This window comes from Acanthisitta chloris, unplaced genomic scaffold (genome assembly GCF_000695815.1).
Source record: "Acanthisitta chloris isolate BGI_N310 unplaced genomic scaffold, ASM69581v1 scaffold11861, whole genome shotgun sequence".
In the NCBI taxonomy this organism is placed as follows: Eukaryota; Metazoa; Chordata; class Aves; order Passeriformes; family Acanthisittidae; genus Acanthisitta; species Acanthisitta chloris.
Window position 1 is genome coordinate 86,926 of NW_008654398.1, and position 12,494 is coordinate 99,419.

Consider the following 12,494-nt stretch of genomic DNA (forward strand, 5'->3'; position numbering starts at 1 on the left):
GGCACTGAGGAAGTGAAGAACAGTTGCCTTTATTTACACATACAGGACTTCCATAATGACCTGTCAAATAGAAATGCAATTTTCTAACAGCACTGAAAACAGTGACAAACACAGGAAAAAAATGCAGATAAGCATGCATACTGCAAGGGTTTTTGTAACTTTTTTCCCCAATACAGTTTGCTTTGAGGAAGTATTTAATTTTATTCCACAAATCTATGCAAACTACTTACACAAAGTCATCAAGAATTACATGCTTCTGTATACCAGTTAAGACTTTCTACATACAAATGATGCTGCAATCCTCCTTTATAACAGAAGGGAATGTGAAACATTCTTCATTTTAAAGTAACTCTTTCATTAATAAGTCTGCTTTTAAATGAGATATTCTGAAAGAAAGCTTTCAGCATTATCCAAAAGGAGTTTATATGCATACTTTGTCTTCATTGCTAAAGCCACCCCCCGAGGAACACTGCTCAGGTATATGGTTTAGGTATGTGTAGAGCATGATAAGGGTTCTGTAAAGACCTTTTTTTATTGAAGAAGCTGCTCAGTCTCCTTGGACTTGCTTTCTTTTGTTTTCCTCAGTAATGCCTGTTTTATAGCATTGATCTTTTCATCAAGTTCAGCCAATGAATAGTTCTGCTAAAATAACAAAATAAGAATCACAATCATTTACATCTTGTAATTGTTAAAGAAGTGGCCTAGCCCCTGATACCTAAGGTCACTGCATATTGCACTAAGTGATAGAAATACCTTTGCAAAATTGTCTGAATCTAGTCTTTGGCAATTTAAACTTGAAAATAATGTAAACTTAGAAGAAACAGACAGTCCTAGTCATTGATCAATATATCCATGCTACTTCTATTAGATGCTTGTTTAACCTGCTCATAGAAATTCCCAAAATCCTTTGATGTTAAAACACTGGGTGAGATTATCTAGATCTTGTAGAACTTGGTTTTACAGTGAAGGGTTTTTTTCCTATTGCCCAACATCAAGCTCCTCTGAACCCACTTAACCTGACAATTTTTTTAAGCCTGCTTACACAAACTGGTCATCAGTCTTTTTATACAAATATTTTACCCTAGGCAAGGTTTTTGTCCTCATAGAAACAACCCTTACTTCCTCCAGTCTCAAATGGCCCACATCCCATTCTAAGCATTCTCCCCAGTCCATCTGTCTCCAAGTGTGATGGCCTAGCAGCAGACAGCATTCCAGCCAGGATCTCACTTGCACTGAGGAGAACTTCTCTCTTGTGAACTAAGATACGAGGTTAATGCGTTCCCTTTATATGGTGGTGCTGTGAAAATGGCAAGTGTTACTGACAGTTAATATCTGCTATAATGTGTCTCTCTGCAATACTTTTGCTGAACCAGTCATTTCTACTTTTGCCTCTTCATAAACCAGTAAAACAAATTGAAAAATAATTTTGAAATCAACAACAAACACTAAGCCACAAAACAAAACCAGAAGACATTGCTAGGGGACTGATCAGAACACAGAAATTGCTTGTTACTTCCCAGCTTGATTAACAATATCAGACTTGTTTTATTCCATCATCCTTCTAACTGGTGAACACACTAATTTACCCTAGTACAGGTTCTTAGAAGACTCATTTCATTTTAACACCCATTAGCTCTGTCTCCTTTTCCTCCTTCTTTGCTATCCAATACTGACATAGCTATTTTTGAGAAGTTAGATATTTGCTTGGTAGAACTTCTGATTACTTTTCACTCAAAACAACCTAAACATAAGGTAAACAAAAGTTAACAGCACTTACATGGGGAGGGTGAACTTTTCTCCTCTTGCCAGAACAGCTCTAAAGAAAAGATAATCAAAACAGACTTAATGTTACACTGGCAGAGGATCACAAATAATTCTGTAACAAAGTTGACAAAGTCTTTAAAGCATACAAAGAACACTGACTGCCATTCCATGAATTAAAGAAATCTTCTTTATAATTAAGTACTTTGGATTATGAGAAATGCTACTGGAGAGCAGTCAGAAGCTGTTGAAGCTTCTCTACACTTGGCAGCCAACAACTAGCAATTTAACTGAAGCTTCCTTCAGAGAGAATCAAGCTTTTGAAACTGTAAATATTTTTCTCCCTAAAATTTGCCTGTATCCACACCAATATTTATGCAAAGTTTGGATTAAAAAAATGCTAATTATTGTGCAACTCTACTGTTGCCACCATCACAAATTTCTCCCCAATTCCCATTCTAGAGAAGATCCTAAATCACTTTCCATAGAGATTTTGGCTTATGAAAGTGTATGTTTTAACTTCTGGTTTTCAACAACTTGAAGGAATAGCCTCACAAAGAACTTTATTGGTCTCCAACACAAATCACAAAATGAAACAAAAATTTATAATATTGCTATTGATTTTTAATTGCTGACTCTTCTTTGGCTGGTCTCAAGAACAAAGATATAAATTAAAATATGATCAACAATAAAAGAGACATGCTTACTGCTACATTGGGAAAGAAGAGCAAGATAAGGGACAAGAAATTTCTACAGCCAAGTAGGGCCTGATGTAGTAATGACTAATGGTATCTGTGTCCTAATATCATTTGGCAAGTGACGGTTAAGATATACTATTCATAAAGAGACAGAACTCAGTCTGAAAACCAGAGACAAAGAAACCTAAGTCATAGAATCACATGAAACAATTTTTAAAAGGTTTACTCTCTTATCCTTTTGGAAGTTATTCACATAGCTGATCATTAGAAATCAGATCATGTACAGAAGCCCAATGGATTTCAGCTGATTTAAGCCATTAATGACTTGTATATAAATCAAAACTTTAGTCAGTTTTCTTGACATAAGAAACACTTCAGATTTTAAGGCAGGGCAGAGAAATCCAACCTTTATGATACATTCCTTACAGTTGAGTTTGGGTGGCTACAATTTTTTCTTTTGACTGAGAAATTAGGTAGAAATATGAACTTAAGGAGATGGTCCATGTGTAATACAACCATTACACCAAGCCAGAGTTGTCTATCAAAAGTGTCTGCCCTCTGACTCCTGAAGTTTTTCTCTGTATATCAAAGATTTAAGCATGAAAGGCCTGAATGCATTTAAGTATGTCAAAAAGAAGGTGAGAGAATTTCTTACTACAGATTGAAAATATTCAGGAGACAGTCCTTCCAGCTCAAGGATTTTATCTTCAAGTTTCTTAATTCTCTGATAAATGTCTCTTGGTACCGGACCACCTGAAAACATCAGTATAAATGCAAGGAAATCAGGAAAAGCACTTGAATAACTTTTTAAACTAAAGACTGCAAGTTTGACACATAAATTCTTCAACACCAGCTAACAATCAGTAGCTGAAACAAAAAAGAAATAAAAATAAAAAAGAAAGATAATTAATATGACTCAGAGTAAAACTTGATGGCTAAGACAGTGCAGTCAGCAAATGCAGTAAGACGAGTTTATGCAGCTGGTTGACATATGTCTGACAAGGACTCTGGAACAACTAATGATCACTCTTACAATACACTGGTCATACATGAAATGTTACCACTTCAAAACTGAGAGCAGCATTAGGAGAGCAGATGAGATGGCAGACCACTCATGAATTCAGCATTGATATCTAAGATTGTTCTAAAGGAAACCTTTCTCCACTGAGCATCAGAGGTTAGAGGACAGGTATGAGTTGTGCTTGACAAAGAACAGTATTTGCCTGGTCATAGACGGAAGAACACAGGTGGGGAATGGAATAACAGAGCTTTGAAATAGAGAGGTTTTAAAATGACTAAACAAACAAAATTTCAAGCTCCCCCAAGAACCACCCTCCGCAAAAAAAAAGCCCATAAAAAAACCCACAAGCACTACAAAAACAAGAGCAACAAAAAACCTACCTCAACCCATTTGCTGTTTTCATCTATACTACAGCAGTTTGGGCTTGTTTCCCCATGTAAAAACAGAACTGATCAAAATATCAGCCTTAGCCAGTATCTCACTTATACATAGTATTCTATAAACTGAAATAACTGACTATCACAACTAAATACTGGCTATTAAAATGATTGTTTGGTTCTGAACAGTAGTGACAACCAAAGCCTCAGCAAGCTTTTACTTCTTGTCACCCATTTCCATTTATTTCTAGGTCTGTTAGGCAAGACAATTCTATTTCACAAACTACTGAAATAAGCACTAATCTGGAGGGGCTTTCGTCATTCATCTATTTTGTCCCTTCAAACAAACAATTTTGCAGGTAGTTTCCCTCCTTCAGTTCTGCTCTCTACTCATCACTCAGCAGCTACTAATTAAATCGGCTAACCTCTCACTCTTCTTAATATTGCTTTCTCTTAATGTAAAGGGAAAAAAGCAGTGCTAGCACTACAAGAAGCTGTTCTGAAAAACAGCAGGTGAGTCAGGATTAACTCTTTCTATCACTAGAAGCAAAAACTAGTGAGCAGGTAGCTGAGGCAGGTTACCTGCTCAGATGAATACTTTTTGCACAGCTGCTGGGTTAAGCAACAAATAATCTTGAGACCTTCCCCTTGAATGCTGGTTTGGACAGGAGTGGAGCTGATATTGCATGCCTTCATCTTCTCACCCTGTTCTATAGTTTAGCTGACATGTTCCTTCAAACAAAATTATGTCACCTATTATAGGCAATAGGACCCCTCCTTGGCTACATCCAGTCATTATCCCTGACACGCGTGAACTCCAAATTTACACACTGTAACCCTAATGCAGGTCAGCCACTTGCAAATTTGATTTCCATGTACAAAATCCAACTTATTTTTGAGACAGCTATACAGCTAAGCGTCAAGCTCTAACTGCTGCCTCAACGGCATCTAGGCACATCCTACTCTTCTTGTTGCCAGAGGACCTTAATCCAGTACACATTCACAGGAATCAGTGATCTAGTCAATGTCCATCATATTCTTGGCATCTATTTGGTATTCAGAAGACAAAAAAGGTGAAGTGTGTGTCTGCAGTGTGATGCGTAGAAAATTCGCTTTCCTGGACTTGGGCTTCTGTTCTGTTTTGAAACCAATTTTCAAGAAAAATACAAAGTCCTTCTTGATAGATGCCTCATTGATTTATATTATAGAAAACTGGGGCTGGGGTGAGGAAAGCAACTACCTATAAAAACATCAGTAGCCTGATGGCTATGGCATTTATTCTAGTGAAAGGTGTAGGCTCATGTTTGCATGGCTAAAGGGAAGCACGGATAACAAGTTCCCACATTCTGGGAAATAAGCTTTACACCTAACTGTATTTCAAGAATTGTCCACCTTTAGGAAAGGACTTCAGGTTGTCTTTTGGGTTGATTTTATCCCCAGCCCACAAGTTGCCCAGGAAGCAGCACCGAGTCCCCACCTCAGCTTTTCCTGTTCAGCGGGTCAAGGCAGAAAGATTCCACTGAACCTCTACCTCCAAATATACCAGATTGTCTTAAATCCTGTTCTGAAGTGCCACTCTCGTTTGCCCCCACATAACGTGTACATTTACTAACTCAGCATCCCAATTTGGGCTTAAGGACCTAAACATTACATCATACTTGGGGTGAATGAAACCCTTTAGTGGACCCACTCACTCTTTTTACAATAACAGTTTTAATAGACTTGCCCAGTTTCACCACAGTAATGAGAACTGTAGTATAAACTAACATACCAATGTCAAAATCAAAACATGGTACAAACCTGCTTGTAACCGTAAGTGTGCTTCAATGTTTTGCAATCTCTCCTCAACGGCTTGGTTTCCACAATCATGCATGGGTACACTGACTTTGTGACTGGACACATGTGCTCCTTCAGATCTAGTCTGAGGTCCATATGTATTTACTACCCTAGAAACTAGATGAGAACACAAATTTCTCATACACACACATGAAACTCAGAGCACAACTGAAAGAAACAAAATATTAAAACATGAAAACCTGTGTTAAATCAATTTCACACAAGTCTCTTAGATGAAGAGTCCCACACATAGTAAGATCAACAGTTCAAGTAAAAATATTTTCCTATTTTTTGCATGAGTAACTAAGCTAAACAAAAACCTAGGACTTTACATATGCAAAGTAAAAGAATTACTCATACATTCATGTGGAATGGCAGTATCAAGAATTTGTCATCAGCTGCTGATAAATAGCAGAAACCTCGATATCTATGTCAGCAGTTGTACATGTGAGCTGTTGTGAATGCAAAGAAGAGGCCACCCCTAGTATTACAGGAAGTATCATAAATACATGAAGATGGTGGGAGGCAAACAACTAGAAGAACTGGTACAAATCTCAGCAAGGAAGTTCACTTCTAATTTTTGTTATTCGGGTGAAAGCTTTAGTGACTCCTCAGCTGCTTCTGGGTCTGTCTTTTACCCATGCTGAGCCATGTGTTCATCAAAAGATTTTGATCGCTTCTCTTTAAATCACAGTCAATTCTTAAGTCCTTCCTGACAGAACTACTGCAGTGTACTGCAGACTTAAGGACAATGCTGGCAACTGAGGACGCTGAAGCAACACACACACCCCCCCACACACCCACCCACCCCTTCTTACTCAGTACTTCGCAAAGGCCACATGTTACATTCTTAATTTGCTTATGCTGGTTTTACTTCCAATTCCTTTCTAAGTGTTGTTACTGTTTCAGTTATGAACTGCTACTTGAAGTGCAAACTTCCTTTTTTCCTGTAATATGCCACCACCCAAGTTACAAAGTAGCTCTCAGTTTAAAAACATGACTACTGAAATTGGTATTTAGTGAAAGATTCTAAACTCAAGCTCACTTCCCCATCTCCCTCTTAGTACAACAGACCTTTCAATGCTCATCACTGTGCTACACAGTATTGTTCTGAATTAGAGAATTCAGAATAGTTATCAGTTTTCTAGAACCAATATGAAGCAGATAATTGAATACTATCACCTCAAAAATAGACGTTACTTTCATGCTGGTTTTGGTTGTTTTGTCTTTAAACACAGGGTAACTTGTGTGCATCTAGAGAGTAGCAGATGGACAAGCAATATTTTATATATAACTTTTGTTGGACCATCATTTCTACATTATTTACTCCTTTCCAAACCTTAATGCAGTAGTATAGTCATTCCCCAGCTTGTCACTTCCCATAAATCTATGTCTTGGAACTTTCACTGTGTCCCAAAACTATTTTTTAATTCAATATACTTATACCAACTAGCAAAAAATAGAAGATAATTCTGTTTAATCTCAATTCCTTAATTGAACTGCTGGCTTCACCTTAGAAGAAAAGCTAAGAATTGTTCAGCTTCTCTGTCCTGCTTTATCTTTTGCACATTTCCCTTCAGACTGTGAAAACAGGCTATTGTGGTTTGATCTTCAATGCCTAACCACTAGTTTAATGAAACCATTATGGGACTGAAAACCTTGGAGATGTACATGAAGATGTTAAAGTATTCACTAGAGTTTAAAATCCATACATGAAGTTTGCATTTTTGCGTATCCTAAACAAAGTTTTGAAGTCAAAAATTCATCATTGCTGTTACATCTGGACACTTAATAAATGGGTATTAAAATAGTTGCTTACCCTTTATATGGCTTTTAAATCCAGGATAGGGTGTGAAAATTGCATCTGTTCTGGCACAGCTATTTTCTAAATAAATAATAATAAAGTGAGGTCTTAATTATGCATTTATAATTTAAAATATTCTAACCATCATCAGCTTTGATGCTTTTAACAAATCTAATTAAAATGTTTCATACAACAAAAACATCAGAAATACTTCATTCTTTCTACAAGCACTTGCCCATTAATAGCTTCACACACTTGCATGGACCTACTGGTTTTAATTGAGTAAGTCACTCATATAAATGTATGCACATGTGTATATAAAAGTTTATTGATCATGACCAAATTTATTGGTTCTTACTTTTCACTGCATTTCTCTGTAATTTATTTATTTCTTCCTGTATAGAAATTTTTTCCCTGCTTACCACTGTTAGTCTGGGTTTATGTCCTTTTCTGAAACTGCTCTCCCATTTTTAGACTGATCTAGTTTACTCATCAGCATTCTTTTCTAAGCCTTCCAGCATTTATTCTGATGCCTGTGACTTCTTTCATTTGTTTAACCATAAAAGCCTACAGTACAGACTACTTTAGTTTATTCTAGTGTTTATATTTTAATCTCTGTTCATATAGACCAAAGTTTTACACATTTTATTATGCCTGAACATATCAAGAAAGGTCTAATCATCATTTCTTCTGTACATAATTAGCAATTTTGGGTATGAGTATTTTACTATTTAGCATATTCTGCATTCCAGCTAACATTCAAGGAATTAAACTATCTTCCTATAAAGCTTATGCAACAATAAGCTTTGATCTCAGAGCATAAGTACCTCACAGAGACAATGCACATCTGGGTTCACAGGTACTTAGAAATGTCTCTTACGTACATACAAGTGTCTTCATTGTAAGATGCATTTGGCTACAGTTACTGATCATGTTAATGGGACCCAGTCTACCAGATAGATTTAAGATTGTTTAGTTACAGATACAGTCAACTGTACCAGCTGGTGTATGAAAAACACCAACAGTGTGAGCAACGTTAAAAGGAAACAGATATTCTAAGAAGCTAGTAAAGCAAATTGAGTGCCAGAATACTTTTTTGTAATCTAACTAGTATTAAATTAACTTCAGTTTGAATATGTAATTCACAAAGCATTTTCTGAATCGCAATTCAATTTACTTTGGAGGAACATCTAGTTAAAAAACACTGGGAACAATAGTTACAGAATCATCTGATCCAGGATAGCAGTTCTTAAAACAAACACAGTAATAGCTATTGTCTTTTTGTATGGGATACATTAAACATTGTCATCCAATGACTACTTTCTTTTTTTTTTCTGACATCTGCAGTGCACATGCAAGTTCTTAAGGCTAAAACAGTTACTCTTAAAAGAAAGTTCTGTTTTAAATGTAGATTAGTGCTTTTGAAAAATAAAAAAATTATTAAAGAAAAAAGCCACACAACTTAAATTGCTATGAAGATTAAAGTCTGGCTAGCCAGTTACCTTGATTACAATCAATAACATTGCAAAATTCCCTGACATTATTTTCATTGATCTCAGCTTGTTTCCTCTCGATGAAGGCTGATATCCGCCTGTCAATCTGCAGGTAATAAACATGATTGTATATATCTATTTCATTCTTTAAATTTAAAATTTAGAAAGCTGTTTAAAAAAAAAAAAAATCAGGTAAATCACTTACTTCTGCTTTTCCAGCTTTTATTTGGACCACCTCTGCATCAAAATCAATATGAGCATCCTTCAGATCTCCCAAGTCATAACTTGCATACTTTTCTTCAGTCTGACAGTTACCATCATAAATATCTAAACTTGTTTCACAAGTCTGGCTTTCTGTTTTACCTGCAGGTTCAACGGGGCCTATATTTTCCTCTTTAATCAATGACTGGAGTTTTTCTAAAAGAGGCTGAACAAAGAAAGCAGTATGTTGGGGTTAAAAAATAAAAGCCAAAAAGTCCCCAAAACAAAAGGCCAAGTACTACTACAATTTCCAAAACAGAACAACAAAAATAATTTTGGGAATTACGACATCTTCCTTTGATGGAACACAGTAATAAGATTTTTTTAAAGGTCCAAATATTGTGCACACCATGATTCTGACCTTTTTGACCCGTGCCTTTTAGAGGTTTGTAGAGGAAAGCTCCCAACTTTGAAAATCTGCCCATACTCTCCTGTTACTAGCTAAATCAAAGCTTCAATCGTTGGCATCAATGCCACTTAATTAACATGTCATTCAAATGCTTACTCAGAACAGTAAGGCTTAGTATTTTTCCTACTTAACATGAAAGCCAATGCTTACACACTGTAAAGCCTTTACTTTATCACCACAGCACTACATTCTCCACTTGAAACCACAGTTGCCCAAGTGAATGTGCGAACGCAGACATGAAATATATAGGCGTTATCCTGGACACATGCTTTGCTTGACATGGTTGATTATCTACTTAGGTCATGAAATTAAATGAGAGAATGCATTTGTAGCAGCAAAAATAAATGCACAACATAATAACAAAACCTCAGTGCATATAGATGTCACTGCCTCTTTTTTACTTTCTATCTGTTTCATTTAGTCTGAATTTCACTATTTCTCTCTAGAATTTTTTTTTTAAAGACATGATTTTTACCAGTCACAATTTCTGCAACAGAATCAAATTCCTATTCACAGGAATCCAATTACAGTTGGATGTAATTTTTACTTGCTTCTATCTTGTGCATTTTCTCTTTCTGTTCATCACACCAAAGATTTGGTGGATGACTAGAAAATATAAAGGGTCTTTCTTTTACCTACAGAGAAGCAAATACAGAAACTTCCTTTTTCATCCTCTCAGTACTACTCACCCGAAACAATTCATTGACTAGCTGAAGCAAAATACTGGTATTCAAACCTCCATCTTTTACATATGAACTATCAAGGTCAAAACACTGTTCAGTAACCAGCTGACAAACTGCTCACCCTCCCTGCCATGCAACTAAATTACGTGTACTTTTGGCAGGGTTGGAAAGTTCCAAATAGTTAAAAGAAATGACAGTAATGGTGACTGGCTACTTGGCAAGATGAGACATTAATGTCAAAGAAATTACTCTTTAAAAAAAAAAACTTACGCTGAAAATATATTTAATTGCAGTAAGACACTCCAGGATGTGTCATGCTGGGATAATGCCACTTCTTGAACCACTGAAAGCACTCTATGAGCCTCAAAACTCACCCAACGCATGGAATCATTATCATAGCATGACACACACCTGCCGTGTCTTATTGCTTAATTATAACCCACCATAGATGGAAATGTATCACATTTACAATGCAAGTCTAGAAATCAATGAGGCTGCATTTATTCAGCCTGCTCACCTACAGTGGCTATTTCCACCACTGATCTGAAAAATCCATAAGTGTGAGTACCTATGGAGCATAGTGGAATCCTAAGGACTTAAACTTCTGCATTCCTTTATTGTTGAACACAGCAAGGTAAGAACAAAATTACTGAAATTTTACAGTTCAGACAATATAACTACTTTCAGTTGCTGATCCCTTTTGTCAAGTCAAATGTGTCCCACGAAATATTTACCTGTAAACATAAAATATGCTGCTGAAGTGCACTAAAGAGCAATGTTGGCTGAAGTGCTGATGTGCTCTGAAGCTTGCTCCAATCGATTACAACTTTCACGATATCATCTCCGAGGTTAAGCTTCAACAAGGCAAAACAAACACAATAAAAAATTAGGTTATCTATTTCAACATCACAAAAGTATACAAGACTTCTACAAGACAACAATTATGTTCAATCTCACACAGACCCCATCTTTATATGAGGCCACTGGAAACGTCTGATATTAATTATCGTTCAAGCAGCTGCCATGTTCCAAGTAAGCTTGGAACAGTATATTCAAAAATTAAAAATTCCTTACTAGCCCGGCACACTTTCATTGTATTAATTGGGTCCTTAGCTTTATGCAATTAATTATCGTACAAAAACACTGTTCATGTGAGTTACTCATACCATCTTTTCTTTTAACAGATGCTAGAATCACCAGCAGGAAGAAGCATGCACTCAGGATGGCAGCCTGTCAATTCACGTGTTTTATTCCAAGACTTGTAAAACTACCTATGCCTGCATGATCAAGGTCTTCATGTGGCACCATGCCACCTTCTTGATTTTTGTACTCACTGCTAATCCAAAGGGAGCTTTATATTAAAATTAAATAGATAAATAATATTTTACAAATCTCAAGGTTAAACAAACTCTAGACTACACAGCACCACTATCAAACCCATTTCCAAATCACATGATTTTCTGCAGAGAAAAATAACAATTACCAAAGTCTATTCTTTGCCAGCAATAAAACGATAAAGAAAAACATATACTGAATCTGAAGTCTTATTTTAAAATCCCTGTGTCTTCTATAAGATAAAAATAAACTTGTACTTTCTAATACAAAGCCAGCTGTTAATAATCACTAATGAACCACACACTTTCACACCTACCTTTGCCATTTTTGTTACACTAAACCTCTTCTCGAGATCTTGAAGTAATAAGCACTTTCCTTTCCCAAAGCCAACTGGGTTGTTCTTCAACTAAACATCCCGTAAATGATCCCCCAAATTCTAAATACAGATAAAATTCTTGTTTAAAATCAAGAGGACCTACAGGTACTCTGCTTGCAACACCGAATTCCCAATTCCCATGCATATTTGTACATCTACCCCTCACTCCTTCCCTTACAAGAAAATGGGGGGGAAACAGAAAAAGTTATCTCAAGCACATGACAGAAGTCACCTTTCTCTTACACTCTAAAGATATCTAACTTCTAACAGCATCAGATATTATGGACAAAACCACAGATTGCATATACACTTGTTTCCTGAATCCGCCGCACGGTGTATGAGGAAACAATGAGAATGGACACAAGAATGACTCCACCACTCTTCTGAAGGCAAAGCTGTGGCTATTAAGTTGTTCTATGTTAGTTTTGAAGCCCAGCATT

The 12,494-nt window shown here is 36.3% G+C and overlaps 1 protein-coding gene across 1 annotated transcript; it reads right to left on the reverse strand.

Annotated features, from left to right (window-relative positions):
- Positions 1–341: 341 nt before the first annotated feature.
- On the reverse strand, positions 342–11,275 carry MBIP (MAP3K12 binding inhibitory protein 1; the record flags this gene model as incomplete). The annotated part of the gene is made up of 8 exons (XM_009083509.1): positions 342–642; positions 1,778–1,816; positions 3,115–3,212; positions 5,658–5,810; positions 7,513–7,578; positions 9,000–9,096; positions 9,196–9,417; positions 11,078–11,275. Coding segments are annotated over 8 exons (984 nt in total), but the record flags the coding sequence as incomplete, so codon positions are not given.
- Between the last annotated feature and the right edge of the window lie 1,219 nt (positions 11,276–12,494).